The sequence below is a fragment of the Colobus angolensis genome, unplaced genomic scaffold (assembly GCF_000951035.1).
Source record: "Colobus angolensis palliatus isolate OR3802 unplaced genomic scaffold, Cang.pa_1.0 Scaffold96, whole genome shotgun sequence".
NCBI lineage: Eukaryota > Metazoa > Chordata > Mammalia > Primates > Cercopithecidae > Colobus > Colobus angolensis.
In genome coordinates this window covers 934,505-950,713 of record NW_012123598.1, presented here as the reverse complement: position 1 = coordinate 950,713, position 16,209 = coordinate 934,505, and the positions used below count along the sequence as shown (strand labels likewise).

The 16,209-nt window shown below is 45.5% G+C and overlaps 1 protein-coding gene across 1 annotated transcript in view; it reads left to right on the top strand.

Annotated features, from left to right (window-relative positions):
* SMIM17 (small integral membrane protein 17) overlaps nucleotides 1–14,493 on the top strand; it is a 16,795-nt gene extending 2,302 nt beyond the window's left edge. The window contains exons 2-4 of the mRNA XM_011932414.1: nucleotides 4,392–4,660; nucleotides 6,349–6,425; nucleotides 14,291–14,493. Of these exons, the coding sequence (XP_011787804.1) occupies nucleotides 4,492–4,660; nucleotides 6,349–6,425; nucleotides 14,291–14,401 (357 nt within the window). The 5' untranslated portion in view covers nucleotides 4,392–4,491 and the 3' untranslated portion in view covers nucleotides 14,402–14,493. The remainder of the gene's footprint in view (nucleotides 1–4,391; nucleotides 4,661–6,348; nucleotides 6,426–14,290) is intronic.
* Nucleotides 14,494–16,209: the final 1,716 nt, after the last annotated feature.

Genomic DNA, 16,209 nt, shown 5'->3' with positions numbered 1-16,209 from the left:
TAAAATAATTATATACTAAAATATATTTGCTTATTTAAATATATACATATTCTATTCACCCATGTTGCCGCCTGTATCCCTTTGTGGGCCCCTCTCATTACTGAGCTGTACTCCCCTGAATGCATAAACTGCAATTTATGTCTACATTCTCTTGTTGATAAACACCTGGGTTTTTAGCATTTTCATTATGCCTATGAGTGCTTCTGGCTATGCATATAAACCACTGCGTTCTTATGAATGGTTATGAATACAGCAGACATCAACATTCACGCACACGCGTGTGTGTGGACACAGGTTCTCATTGCTCCTGGCTAAGTGTCGGGGGGGTTAATCACCAGGTCCCAGGGTGCACCTCTGCTTAGCTTTCCTAGATGTTGCCAAATAGTTTTCCAAAGTGACTGAGCCGACAGACACGTCCACCAGTGCTTTAAAACTCTACCTCAGTGGGTTTCAAAGGCAAACTTTGGATCACTGTTGCAAAGGGAAAGCCAGTATCACTTTTAATGTTTATTTCGTACTGAGGGGAAGCTGTGTGCCGCCTGCTTTGCCTGCCTGAAGCTGCTCTCCCTTTGTTAGAAAGGAAGCTCAGCGAGAGAGATGCTAAAAGCATAGGGGCACCCAACAGAGACTTTCTCTTTGAGGTAATGCGGAGGATCACAGGGGCTGACGCAGGAGATGCTTTTTCTCCCTGGAATTCAGTGTCAGAGATCCCTGGCTGTGCCTGAAATCTCCACGTGGGCTGTCTAGGAGGTGAGAGCATGCAGGGACAGTGGTGCCCACTCCTGAGCATTAAGAATCTCGTAACTAGAGGGGTCTTGAGGAGGCTGAAGCTGGTGGCAGGGGAGTGGGGAGCAGGATCCATGGGTGAAGGGCTGAGTGGACCCCCAGGAGGCAGGGTGATGAACACGGTGGAGGTCACTCTATCCAGGGGAACAAAAACGCAGACTGGGACGGACCCTGGGCAGCAGGCAGGAGGGCAGAGTATTTTCTGAGGCAAGAGGAAGTGGACTTGGCCAAGGATTGGATATGGCAGGGGAGGCGGGGGCAAGTCGAAGATGAGTCCTGTAGAGATTGTTGGGGAGGACGGTGGAGTCCTGGCCGAGAGCGGGGGACCCAGGAGGAGGGAGTGCTGTGAGTGGGGCAGTGGGCAGAAGGGTCTGGGGAAATGATGAGCTTGAATTTGGGTTCTAGGGAAATGTGAGACACCCCGCTGCAGGAAGGAGAAATGCTGATTGGTAATGCAGAAAAAGAAAGACATATTCTGTATATATATAGACATATATGACTTGTTTTTCTAAGACCACCAGAGCGAGCACAAAAGAACCAGCAAGTAGGCAAAGGTCAGGAGCAAAACTGCAAGTTTATTTTGGTAACCTAAGGTGTCGGGAAGAAGTCTGTCGGCCTCCGGCAAAGAAGGCCGACAGAGTTCCCCCCACTCATGGGGCTCTGGGGCGGGGTTCCTGCATCCGGACATCAGTGGGGCTGGAGGAAGACCGCCTGGCTCACTGGCGGAGAGCGGCTTTTCTAGGAGTGGGAGGGCAATAGGCGGGGCACGGGCGTGTCGGGGGCGTTCCGCAGGTGCGACCAGGTAAATCTTGGTCTCTTTGGATTGACGTCACCTGGTGCATGCCCAGTTGGTCTGCACCTTCCCGGGTCGCCGGCTGCATTTTCGCACGCGCGGGAAAAGTTGGGAGGGGGGGAAAGTTGGGAGGGGGGATGAAGAACCCGGAAGTGCACCATCTTGCCTCCGTTCATCCAAACAATATAAACATACGTATTTTCTATTATGAAAACATTTCAAACATACTGTTCAGTGTGAGGGTAGTACTGTGAACCACCATCTACCAACTTCCCAGATTCAGCATTTCTCATTTTCTTGTGTGCTCTTTCTTTGTGGGAGTTTGTTTTTTGTTTGTTTTTGTTTTTTTCCGTAAGTTCTGGGATACATGTGCAGAACGTGCAGGTTTGTTCAATAGGTATACATGTGCCATGGTGGTTTGCTGCACCTATCAACCTGTCATCTAGGTTTAAGCCCTGCATGCATTAGCTATTTGTCCTAATGCTCTCCCTCCCCTTCCCCCACCCCCCAACAGGCCCCAGTGTGTGATGTTCCCCCTCCCTGTGTTCTCACTGTTCAGCTCCCACTTACGAGTGAGAACATGCGGTGTTTGGTTTTCTGTTCCTGTGTTAGTTCGCTGAGAATGACGGCTTTCAGGTTCATCCATGTCCCTGCAAAGGACATGAACTCATTCTTTTTATGGCTGCATATGGGAGTATTTTAAAGCAAATCTCAGCCATCAGGTCAATTCACCCCTATGTTCCACAAAAGCACCTCTAAAAGCTAAGGTGGACCTCTCCCTATCTATCCGTAAGCCATTCCCTTACTCAACAAAAGTCAGTGATAATACCTTGGGGTAGTCAAATACCCAGTCCATAATCACATTAATTTGGTTTTCTTTTAAAAAAGTTTTCTTTTCACAGAAGATTTAGTTTTTTAATCTGAGACCAAACATCATAGTCTCCACATGGTTTTGGTTGTTGAGTCACAAACTTCTTCTTGATCTACAGTGTCTGCCCCGTGATTTTAAAATCTGACAGAACAATTTCTATTTACATAAGCCTAAGCAAAGAGAAAAAGGCTCACAAATCTTTCCATTCACTCCAAGATAATTTACTTTTTTTTAAAGTTATTATTCACAAGGATAGTCTTTGGGTTACACATACAAAATTGATGATACAATTTCCTAAAACAAAAGCATAAACCAGCCTTAGAGTTTTAAGGCAAAGGGTTACATAATTATAAGTCCTTAGAGTTTAGATAGCTTCTTGCAAACCACCACCTGAATTTCAGGTTGATCAACTATATAGAATACGGATATTAAATAATAGTTCATTTAAAATTAGACTTTTGAGGCTGGGCACAGTGGCTCATGTCTGCAAATCCCAGCACACCGGGAGGCCCAGGTGGGGAGATCACTTGAGGTCAGGAGTTTGAGACCAGTTTGGCCAACTTCCAGTAGTAGTGAAGCCTCACCTCTACTGAAAATGCAAAAATTAGCTGCGCATGGTGGTGCATGCCTGTAATCCCAGCTACTCAGGAGGCTGAGGCAGGAGAATCCATGGAACCTGGGGGGCAGAGATTGCAGTGAGCCGAGATCCTGTCACAGCACTGCAGTCTGGGAAACAGCGAAACCCTGTCTCAAAAAATAAAATAAAATAAATAAAATAAAATAAAACAAAACAAAACAAAAAAGACTTTTAACCCCCATATGGTGAATGCATCATTTTATGACAACCAAGGAGAAATTTGGGGCCGTGGGGGGCTGGTGCGAAGACTAGGGCTCTTCTCTCTATAGCCAGAGGGATTCCAGGGGCAACCCTCTCTAAAACCCCCTCTATATGCTTTGGGATGTGGACTGTGTGTGTGAATGTATGTGAGTGTGTGTGAGAAATGTGTGAGTGTATGTGTGAATGTGTATGTGCGTGTGTATGTTTGGGTGAGTGTATGAGTGTGTATGTGTGTGAGTTTGAGTGTATATGTGACTGTGTATGTGTATGCGTGTATGTGTGAGGGCGTATGTGTGTGATTGTGAATGCATGTGAGTGTGTGAATGTGTGTGTTTGTGTGTTTGAACATGTGTATATGTGACTGTGTGTGTATGTGTATACGTGTATATGTGAGGGCATATGTGAGTGTGTATATTGTGAATGCATATGAGTGTGAATGTATGTAAGTGTATGAGTGTGAGTTTGAGCGTGTGTATATGTGACTGTATGTGTATATGTATGTGAGGTGTGTCTGTGAATGAGTGTTTATATGTGTGTATGTGACTGTATGTGTATATGTGAGAATGTGAGTGTGTATATGTATGTTAGTGTATCGTATGTGAGTGTGGGTATGAATATGTGAGTGAGTGTGAGTATGTGTGTGTGTGCCTATGTGTGTGTGTCTAGGTGCATGTGTGGCTGTGTGTGTATATGAGTATGTGAGTGTGTATGTGTGAGTGTGAATGTGTGTGTGTGAATGTGAGTGTGTACGAGTGTTAGTGTGTGTGAATGTGTATATGTGCGTTAGTGTGTGTGTGTATGTGACTGTGTCTGTGTGTTTGTTTGTATGTATGTATATGTGAGTACGTGAGTGTGTGTGTCTGCGTGTACCCGCCCATGACAAACATTCCCTTTCCAGCTTTGTCTCCAGAGCGCTCTCTACCGTTTGACCTGCTGCGTGCTTTATTTGTTCCCTGCCTGTCTCTTTCTCTCTCTACTAGAATGTAAGCCCCAGGAGGGCAGGAATCTCCACTTGATGACTGCTGTATTTCTAATGCTTAGAATCGTGTCTAGCCCCTGCTGGCCCTCTGTAACGATTTACTGCATGATGAAATGTTCGTCAGTCCTCAGGTTCTGAACCCTGTGCCTGGAGAACCAGAGAGGACCCTGGAGCGGGAGGAGAAAGAGAAGCTTGTCTCAGAAGCTTCACCTCCTCCTGGGGCGATGCAGAGTCTCAGTCCTGAGCAGACGCGGGGGCTGCTGGAGCCCGAGAGGACCAAGACGCTGCTGCCTCGGGAGAGCCGGGCCTGGGAGAAGCCTCCCCATCCCACCTGCGCCAAGGACTGGGAGGCTGTGGAGGTTGGGGCCTCCAGCCATGACAGTGATGAGAAAGGTGAGAGGCAGCGGTCCTTTGGGAGGTGAGTGGGTGGAGGGGAAGGAATTGGCAGAGCCTAGGGAAAGACTAAACATTCAGTCCTTCACTCATCCATTCGACAGCTATTCATGGGGCACTGTGTCAGTCAGCTTTTGCCGTGTAACAAGTCATCCCCAAACTTAGAGGCTTAAAGCAACAATCACGTATCGGCTCATGATTCTGTGGGTCAGAAGTTTGACCTGCCTTCAGGGGACGCTTTCCCTGCCTGTGCTTGTCTGTGCGGCCTCAGAGAGCTGGCGAGGCCACTGGTCGATCTCAGATGGCTTTATTCCCACGTCTGCTGATGCTGGCTGTTGGCTGGCTTGGTGGTGCTGAGGACAGGTCATGTGTCTCCAGCAGGATTTTTCAGGGTTATCCTCATGGGGGTGCTTGCAGGGTTCTCAAGGAGGGCAAGAAAGGGAACACCCCAATTTTCAAGCACTGGAAGATTTGAAGGGGAAAAACACATGATCTCATTTGCATTTCAAAAATATTCCTCTAACTCAGTGGATTTCAACTGGGCATGGTCTTATACCCCACCTCTCCTCCCCAGGTGATTTTTGGCAGTGTCTGGAAACGTTTAGGGTTATCCTAACTGTGGAGATGCTGCTGCTATCTGGTGGGGAGAAGCCAGTAGTGATGCTGATAAACGTCCTATCATGCACAGGACGTCCTGTCGTGCACCACACAAAGCATGGTGCAGCTCCAAATGTCAGGTCTGAGAAACCCTGAGTCTCCCTGCATGTGACAATGGATTGTAGGGCTAGGAAGTCAAGAGTGGAAGGTGGGAGTCCAGTCAGGAGACTCCTGCAACTGTCCAAGAGAGAGGTGGGGTAAGTGGAGAGATCTGGGACACCTTTGGGAGGAGGAATCAGTTCTTGCTGATGGATGTGGAGAAGGGAAGGAAAAGAGAGGTATCACGATGACTTTTAGGGTTTGGGCCCAAACAGATGGATAAAGGGTAGTGCCATTTGCTGATATCTCAATGGCACCCCATAGCAGAAAGGGGCTGAGCCTTATATCGCCTACTAGGCACCATCTTTTTCCTCAGGGGGATAAGCAGGCCTGGGACAGAAGGTGTAGATAACAGAGGCCAGCTCTGCTAGTGAGGCTTGGAGCTCCTGGCTGGGGCTCAGGTGCAGGAAGAGTGGAAAATGCCAGGATTTGCCCAGTCTATTCAGCTTAGGGATGAGAAGGGCGCTAAGGTTCTGACTGTGGGGACATGTCTCCACTAGTGTCTGTTCTTTGGAAGCTGGGGAAGCCTCCATCATCTTGGTTTACTTCTGTGGCTTTTTCTTCTGCTCCTTCACTCAGTTTCTGCCTATAGAGAGGGAACTCTTACTTACTGGACAGGTAAGGGAGTGAAGACTTAAATGGCAGGGCACATCAGGTGACCCAGTTGAAGTTGTCTAGGTAGTTATAGAACAGAATTCAGGCCTCTCATTCTCTCAGCTCCACCTGAACCACATAGGCGTGTGTGTGTGTGTGTGTGGGGGGTGTGTGTTTGTGTGTGTGTGTGAGAGAGGGAGGGTGAGACAGAGAGAGAAGACTGTTAGTAAAGGGACAAGCTATTAGTAAAGGCACAAGATGCCAGTGGGAAGAGCCCACTCCCGCCGTCTAGCCACTCACTCATGGCTCCTTTTTCCTCCACTCCCACCCTCACCTAGACCTGTCTTCTCAAGAGACTGGGCTTTCCCAGGAGTGGAGTTCGGTGGAAGAAGATGACGAATCAGAGGGCTCCCAGGTACACCGGGGGGTTTGTTCCTTTTCCACAAATGTCCCGCTCTGTAGATCTCAGCAGTTTGTCACATTTGCATTCTCAGCTTAGAATTTACCTGCCCCATAAAAATCTCAAGAGATCTCGTGTCTGATCTCTATGGTGATCAGACACAGACTGGAGGGTCTCCATGTGGTGTGCGTAACTTAGTTCACACGTATCCTCCAACACTTCCTTCATAAATCCATCTACGCATGCATCCACCTCTGTAATTCATCTTCTATCCACTTATTCATCAACTCCCCTTCCACCCACCCTCTTACCTTTCCAATCACTCATCCATTCATTCATCCACCACTCAGACATCTACCAGCCATTCACTCATCTGTCCAGTCATTCATCCTCCCAAACTTTTATTCACCTAGTCATTTGTATACTCATTCCATCCATCCATCCATCCATCCATCCATCCATCCATCCACCCCTACACTTCATCTGTTTATACACTTATCCACCATCCATCCATCCGTCTGTCCGTCCATCCATCCATTCATCCATCCCTATACTTCATCTGTTTATCCACTTATCCGTCCATCCATCCATCCATGCATCAACCCATCCCTACACCTCAGCTGTCTATCCACTTATCCATCCACCCATAAACCCTCCCTTCCACCTACCCTCTCACCTTTCCATTCATTCCGCTACCCATTGAACATCCACCAACCATTCATCTGTCTACTCATTTACCCAACCTTTCATCCCTTATGCATCCATATACCCATTCCATGCATCCTTCCATCCACCCATTCATCCATCCATATATCCAGTTATCCATACACACACTCATTCACCCTTTTATTCAGATGCCATCAATCCATCTATTCAATCCACCCACCTACATACCCATCCCATATCCACTCATCTGCCCACCCACCTATTCATCCCTCTACTACCTGCTGGCTGTGGTAGAATGTGGCTAGTATGCATCCACGCATATGCCCACTCATGCGTTCATCCATCTGTATCTATTCACACATCCAGTCATAAGGCCACCTACCAATCCGTTCACCCACCCACCCACTATTCCATTTATCCATCCACTAACCGTCTACTGAGTTTTAATCCACATACTACAAGTAAAACCAAAGAGAATCATCAAACACATTCCTTTCACTAAAAAAAGCCTAATGTTTCCTTTTTTGAGGAATAAGACATCAATATAAGAAAACCAATGGTTCTTTCATTTGTACATTCATCTCACACATGAGAAAAATCACATAATCACTCTCAGTGAGCACATGAGAGTCCCATCCATCTCCCAGTCATGTCAGGAGTGTAACTCTGGCTGCCTCAAGCCAGAAAACTGATTTATTGACTCGTGGTGCAAAGGTGAGGGTGAGGGAAACAAACTGGCCAACAAACCATGATAGTGCAGAAATAAGTGCTGGGCACAGTGGGGAGGCTCAAGGGAAGACGTTAACTGCATGCCAGGAGGCTTATTCTTGGATATCCTAGAGAGGACGACACAGCAGACCTGGGGTTTTCGGGATAGTAAGAATTCCATGGGCATAGCAGGGAAGGGAAGAGCATGTGCACAGGCAAGGCGGTACAGCACGGTACGTTTCGGGGACACTGAAGTTAAGGGCAGAGCAGTGGGAGATTTGGGTGAAAATATGGCTGGGATGATATCATCCATTCATTGCACGTCTATTTCTTGAGCACCTACTCAGTGCCAAGCAGTGTTCAATGCACAGAGCGTACAATAGGGAGACAGAAATGGTCCCTGCCTTCATGGAGCTCACGGTCACCGAGGTAGACAGATGACAACTGAAATAAGCAGCTAAAATATGAATTGCGCTGAGTGGTGATAACTGCTATGGAGAAAAATAAAGCAGGAAGGGGGTTTGGGAGTAGGAGTTGGGGCTGGGGGTTGCCATTTTAAGAAGGGTGTCTAGGAAAGTCCCCACTGAGAGGGAGCTATTGAGTGAGGACCTGAAGGAGGTGGGGAGTGATACTGGCAGATGTCTAGGGGGAGCGGGCTCTATGCAGAGGACACAGCAAGTGCAAAGGCCCTGAGGTACAGATGTGCCTGGTACATTTGGGGAACACCAAGAGGAGTGGTGGTCAGCGTGGCTGAAGGGTGGGAGGGAGGACTAGGAGGTGAGGTCATGGAGGCGATGGGATGGATGACGTAGCGTCTCGTGGACCATGGTGAAATGTGGGTTTTACTCTGAGTGGGGTGGGAGCCATAGGTGAGTTCTAGACAGAGGAGGGACATGTTCTGATTTGGCCTTTAAGAAGACTCCTCTCTCTGCCAAGTCCCACACCGATGAGGTTGGATGTGTTTTGCAGGCAGTGGGAGCCATAGAACGGGTTTGGGGACTTAGAGAATGTGGGAGCCCATGTAGAAGGAAGGTGGGTTGGATGTGGCTGGGGTTAGAGTGTGGGGGGCGAAGGAGCAAGTCAGAAATGTGTAGTTAGGGAAAAAAGCAGAGAAGAGTTGCCACTTTCCTTGAGCATGTTACAAGCTTGATGTTACTTTTTTTTTTTTCTGAGTTGGAGTCTTGCTCTGTCGCCAGGCTGGAGTGCAGTGGCGTGATCTTGGCTCACTGCTCACTGCAACCTCCACCTCCTCTGTTCACGCAATTCTCCTGCCTCAGCCTCCTGAGTAGCTGGGTCTAGAGGTGCCTGCCACCACACCCAGCTAATTCTTGTATTTTTAGTAGAAACAGGGTTTTACCATGTTGGCCAAGAAAGTCTTGATCTCTTGACTTCATGATCCACCCACCTCGGCCTCGGAAAGTGCTGGGATTGCAGGCATGAGCCACGACGCCCAGCCAGCTTGCTGCTATTCTAAGCGCATCTTATTATAACTCGTCAAGTGGATTAACTCATGAGCCCTGTGAGATCGTTAGCATGGTTTCCTCCTCTACAGATGAGGAAACTGAGGCAGAGAGAAACCAAATGGCTTGCTTCGGGTCCCACAATGAGTGGTCGCAGAGCTAGCATAGAGTTTGGGCTTGGAGGCGAGGACAGCAGCCAATGGGACCCAGGATGTGTCGAGTCGGGGACCTGATGGCATTTCCAGATCTGTGGGACATAAAAGTTGCAGGAACAGGGGCAAGCCCAGGGGCAACACCTGAATTCTGATGTGGGGACAGGGCAGACAGAGGTTCTAGCCTCCAGCATAGGGATCAAGGAGGAAGTTTGGAAGAAATGACAAGGTCAATTTTAGACCTGCTGCTTGGGAGAGGCCTCTGTGACATCATTCATTCACTCACTCGTTCGCCCAGTTGTAATTCATTGAACCAGCATTGATGGAGCACACACCAGGGGGCTGATAGGGGAGGGCCTCTTGTTGGCAGGCCCTGGGTCCGTTTTCTGCATGGACAGACCCTCCTTCCTGCAGACAACTACCCACTTCCAAAAAAGAAAGAAGAGCGGGCTGTCTGGAACCAGAGACCTTTGATGGCAGTTACAGCCTCATCATGGGCCAGGAGCTGGACTTTGTGCTCTACTTACCTTAATTTACTTGGTCCTCTTATCAGTCCTTGAGGTAGGACCTGTTTTCCCGTTTTACAGATGGGAAAACTAAGGCACAGAGAGGTTATGTGACTTTCCCTTGTCATGCAACATGTAAATGGCAGAGCTAGGATTTGAACCCAGCACGTCTCTTAACCACTAGGTGTCCTGCCTGTGTGGGGCTTGATCCTGCCCTGAGAGAGGACTGGGGACAGAGATGAAGGCCTCTCCCTGTTCTCCTAGTCACTGTACCTCCTGTGGAGAGGAGTGATGAAGCAGTAGAAGAAAGAAAAAGAGTTACTTTCCAGGAGGCCAGAAGTTCCCAGTCTGTGGGCCCAGAGGAAAGCAAGCAGGGGAAAACGCTCCCATCATTCCCATTCCATAAAATGCAAGCATATGTAACACCGGCAAATCTTATCTAAGTGCATGAGATTTTAAAAAGATCAATGCCCAGAATAACCCCTGGTAAAAGGTACTGTAAGAGGCCAAATTCATCCGTAGTGTGAGAAGTTGGGGTAGTTACCTCTGAGGTGGGGGGGATTTGCGGGGTTGATAATGATCTGCTTCCTGTTTGGGGTGCTAGTTACGTGGTGTGTTCACCTTCTGAAGCTGCCTCAGGCTGTACACTGAGGATGTGTGCAACCTCCTCTTTCTACATTCCACTTCAACAGAATGTTTTAAACTGGCTGGGCACAGGGACTCCTGTCTGTAATCGCAGCACTTTGGGAGGCAGAGGCAGGCGGACTGCTTAAGGCCATGAGTTCGAGACCAGCCTGCATAACATGGCAAAACCCCATTTCTACTAAAAATACAAAAATTAGCTGGGCATGGTGGCACTTGCCTGTAATCCCAGCTACTCAGGAGGCTGCGGCAGGAGAATCGCTTGAACCTCGGAGGCAGAGGTTGCAATGAGCTGAGATTGTACCACTGCATTCCAGCCTGGGTGACAGAGTGAGACTCTGCCTCAAAAAAAAAAAAAAAAAAAAGAAAAATAAGTTGCTGTATATATCCTGCCAAACGTGTTTCCCTATATACTGAGACTGAATTGAGATTTGTGTGCCAGTGCTTGATTGAGGGTTGTGCTCTCAGGTGAAGCCCAGGAGGGACTGAGGAAAGCTGGGGAGCTGGGGAGGGGAGGAGAGGGAACCAGGCAAGTATGTTGGTAGAACTGAAGTCCAGCCTCCGTCTTATCTCAGGGGAGCCCTGGAGTGTGAATAGAGAGTTGTGCTCCTCTGGGCCGGGCACAGTGGCTCAAGCCTGTAATCCCAGCACTTTGGGAGGCCGAGGCGGGTGGATCACGAGGTCAGGAGTTCAAGACCAGCCTGGCCAAGATGGTGAAACCCTGTCTCTACTAAAAATACGAAAATTAGCTGGGTGTGGTGGTGGACGCCTGTATTCTCAACTACTCAGGAGGCTGAGACAGAGAATTGCTTGAACCTGGGAGGCAGAGATAGCAGTTAGCTGAGATTGCCACTGCACTCCAGCCTGGGCAACACAGCGAGACTCTCCTTCTCAAAAAAAAAAAAAAAAAAGAGAGAGAGAGAGAGAATTGTCCTCCTCTGAGTCAATGGAGTGGCATTTTGTATCCCGTATGAGTTATTGCTGGCTGTGGACTGCCCTGGAGGGCGAGTTAACCTCCTGGGTAATCCTCTAGGAAGGAGGATCTCATTAGCAAAGGGCATTTGTCAGAAGAGAAGGAGCAACTACAAACTGTAAACCATACAACCTGCAGCCAATACCGCTAGCATCCAGGGGAGAGCTGCATCAGCCTGAAAAACAGAAATAAAGAGGAACTAGGTGAGGCATCTATGGGTCTATTATGTGTGATGTGGGTAAAATTATTGGATTTCAGATTACCTATATTTATTACATTTTCTTAACTTTATATTCTGCTTTTCAAAATTGAAGTATAATTATTTCCAATAAAATGCACTAACCAGAGAGTGTTTACACACATACATCCATGTAACCAACACCCCAATCAAGATATTGAGTGCTGTCATCATTCTAGAACATTCTCTTATTTTCCCTTCTGGTCCCACGCACTCCCCAGCCCTGGAAGCAACTACAGTTCTTGATTTCCGCTTGCATGGATTAGTTTTGCTTGTTGTTGAATTTTATCTAAATACTGTCATGTAGTAAACTACACATGTATTTTTTAATTCCACAAAAGGAAATTATGGCAAAATTGTTATTGCTCCAATTGGCATTGTCACTTAATACATGCTGGACAGTTTTCCATTTAATACATATTGATTATCTTCATTGTATTTCAAAGTTACTTTTTACTGCTGCCAAATGTTCTCTAGCTCCGTTGTGTCAGACCCATTTCCTTGGCTGATGAATTGTTAGGCTGCCATTGTTGTGATTGTTACAGAAGGCAATGCTACAATGAGCATTTGTTCAGTTGGCCCGATTTTTATGCATAGATTATGAGGAACTTTATACAAATTCACATTCTCTGGTTCTCCTCAGATACACTGAACCAGAAAATCCAAAGGGGATCCCAAGATATTTGAAAAACTCTCCCAACAACTTTTGGGGCTCTACCAGGTTTGGGAACTGCTTAAGTGGGTCATTGTCCCTAGGTATCTGGTTGTAAAGGAAGATTTGAAATGAGGTACCATCCAGAGGGAATCAGCAGGCTAGAGGGAGGAATTTGTTTTCAAAGATTAGAAATGTGAATTCCATCAATGATTTATAATATACTTTAATAATTCATAGTATGTGTCCTTCCATTTTTCTTCTTTCACAGGAGTTTTTTCAGTGTTCACCATTGCCTAACTTTCCAGATAATCCATTATGTCTTGTGCATTCACCATTCACTTCCTTGATATTTTAATAGCAATTGCACTAAATTCATCATTAATTTGGAAGATTGTCATCTTTAAACATTTTGTCTTCTCATATCTTATCATGGTATGTTTTTTTCATTTATTAAATCATTCAACAAATATTTACAGAGTTCATACCCTGTTCCAGGCACTGGGACTACAGTAGCAAACAAAGCAAGGGTTTGCCCTCTTGGTGCTTACAGTGTCATTGGAGGAAGAGATGATATACATAGCATGTCAGGTGGTGATAAGAGCATGGAGAAAAAGACAAGGGGCATGCACAGTGCAGGTCTTTGTTGGGAAGGGGTTGTGAGGGCATCCTGGTTTACATAGGTAGTAAGGGAAAGGTTTTCTAAGGACTGACAGGCAAGCTTTAAGGGTACCTGGAGGAAGAGCATTCCAGGAAGAAGAGCTCGTAACTACAAAGGCTTGGAAGTGACTGTGGCTGGAACAGAGTGAGAAAGGCAAGGAATGACGTCAACTTTAGAAGGAGCACTCTGATCCAGGGACAAGAAATTGGGTGGGATTATCAAGATAAGAAACAAAATTCTGTATCAAGAGGACAAGATAGATGACAGTGGCTTTGACCAGGGTGGTGGTAGTGAAGGGGAGGGAAATGGTCATATTTTGAATGTTTTGAAGATAAAGCCAATAGTATTTGCTGATGTCTTGAATATGGGTGGCGACAGAAAGAGAGGAGTCAAGGATACCACAGTTGGAGGTCTGGAGGGGCCTGAAGGGGTAATGGGAGGAAAACTGCATGAGGAGCTTTTGTGTGTGGCGGGGGACATTAGAAAATTTGTTTGGTGCCGGGCGCGGTGGCTCAAGCCTGTAATCCCAGCACTTTGGGAGGCCGAGACGGGCGGATCACGAGGTCAGGAGATCGAGACCATCCTGGCAACACGGTGAAACCCCGTCTCTACTAAAAAATACAAAAATCTAGCCGGGCGAGGTGGCGGGCGCCTGTAGTCCCAGCTACTCCGGAGGCTGAGGCAGGAGAATGGCGTGAACCCGGGAGGCGGAGCTTGCAGTGAGCTGAGATCCGGCCACTGCACTCCAGCCTGGGTGACAGAGCGAGACTCCGTCTCAAAAAAAAAAAAAAAAAAAGAAAAAAGAAAATTTGTTTGGGGACATGTGAAGTTTAAGATGTCCATCAGATATCCAACCGGAGATGGCAAATAGGCAGTGAGATATACAGTTGGGTCAAAAAATACACATACATATGCATGCACACACATATCTCTTGAGGGGTGAGGTCATTAGAGCATAGACGGTATGTTAAAACTGAGATTTAATATACCTATGAGATTTCGAAATTGTCATCCCATTATTTGAACATTTCCTCTGAGACAGCATAGTTACGTTACATTCGTTTATCTTATATCTAGTTACTCAGCTGTACCGTTTTAAATTCAAACAGCTTTTCTCTTGATATGACATTTCATTTCTAATCATATAAGTCTATTTTCCTATAAGTAACAATGGTGGCCCCTTCCTTTCCAATATTTATCCTTTTCCTTTTTTCTGTTTCAGGGCTTTGTGGAGTGGTCAAAAGCTCCACAACAAACAACCATAGTCTTGGTAGTGTGCGTGCTTTTTTTGTTCCTGGTTTTAACGGGGATGCCTATGATGTTTCACATCTAACTATAATGGTGGCTGTTGTTTTAAAAGTTTAATTTAATGAAATAGATGCCCTGCGTTATGTTAAGGAAGTGTGCTAGTTAAAAATCAGGAATAGGTGTTGAATATTTTCAAATGCCTTTCAAACATCCTTTGAGATGATTTAAAAATTTTTTTTGGTGTGAGTTTTCACATACTTTATTTCCATGAAATGAAGACATCATTGATTGTAAAACATTATTTTGTATACTACGGAGAAAGAAAAATGCTAATAATCGTAAGATGCCACCAACTGGAAGATATCTCCTGACTTTGAGAAGATGAAAAAATGTGCAACTGAGGATCAATGAAATCTGGTAGATTTCCTAACATCAAACCAACTTTGCATTCTTAAGGTTGTGGTGCACCAGTCTTTTCATACACTAAATTCTATTTATTGATATTTTATGTAGGATTCTTGCCTCTATCTTCATATGTGAGATTGGTGCTATCTTTGTGAAGTTCTGGTATCATGGTTAAGCTTGCATCATAGAAAGACTTGGGTAACTTTTACCTTTTCTATACTTTTAAGCAGTTTCTGTAGCTTGAGAAGTATTAGTCCCTTGAAATTTTTTTTTTTTTTTTTTTCTGTCGCCCGGGCTGGAGTGCCGTGGCCGGATCTCAGCTCACTGCAAGCTCCGCCTCCCGGGTTTCCGCCATTCTCCTGCCTCAGCCTCCCGAGTAGCTGGGACTACAGGCGCTCACCACCTCGCCTGGCTAGTTTTTTGTATTTTTTAGTAGAGACGGGTTGTCACCGTGTTAGCCAGGATAGTCTCAATCTCCTGACCTCGTGATCCACCCGCCTTGGTCTCCCTAAGTGCTGGGATTACAGGCGTGAGCCACCACGCCCAGCCCAGAGTTCTTTTATCCTCTAGAAAATTCTTCATTCCATAGGGCTTTTTCATAGTATTAGCTTAATTATGCCTACTGTTTTATAATTAAAATTTTCCCTTTATTTTGTTCTATCCCCTGTATCCTGTCAACTGCTGTTTGTGGTTTACTCATCATTAAATTTGTCAAAGGTTTATCTAGTTTACTATTGTTTTTCCAAAGAACCAGCATTAGGATTCATTTATATCCGTTATTTCTTTTATTTGTAATTTGTTTTCCTTTGATATGTACTGCATTTATTTTTTATTGTTTTTCTTCTTTGTCTCAGTTTTTATATTGAATACTTGATTTATATTCTCTTTATATTTTCTATAGTAGTATACTTATTAATACAAATGTACTTCGGGACATAGCCTTGGCCACATCTTAACATTTGATTATTCATTTTTATGTTGTCTAAAGATTATATTGTAGTGTTTCTAAAGAGTGCTTTGAAACTCAGTGATTTGGTTTATTTTTTGTTTAAAAATAGTTTTGTTTTCTTGTTTTACTGCACTGTGAACACAGAATGTGGCCTACAACACATCTGCTTTCAAAACTTTTTAAAAAGCTTTTAGTGTGGCCTAGAACATGTCCATTTTTTGTAATTGTTTCTCAAACATTTAAGATGAAGATAGCTTCTCTGTCTGTAGAATTGAAAACTTTACATGCCTGTTAATTAACTCGGTATCATCAATTATATTGTTCAGATTCATGTGTTATCTAATTTTGGCCTACTGTATTCATTAAAAACCAATAAGGTTATGTGAAAATCTGTTAGTACAATTGTTTTTGCTAATGAATTTTTATAATCTTTGCTTTATGTACTCAACAGCTGTGTAATTCGATGTATATAAGTGCAGCATTGTTATGTCCTTGCCAATTAAATAATATATGTAAAACACCATATGACAGTGGCTGGC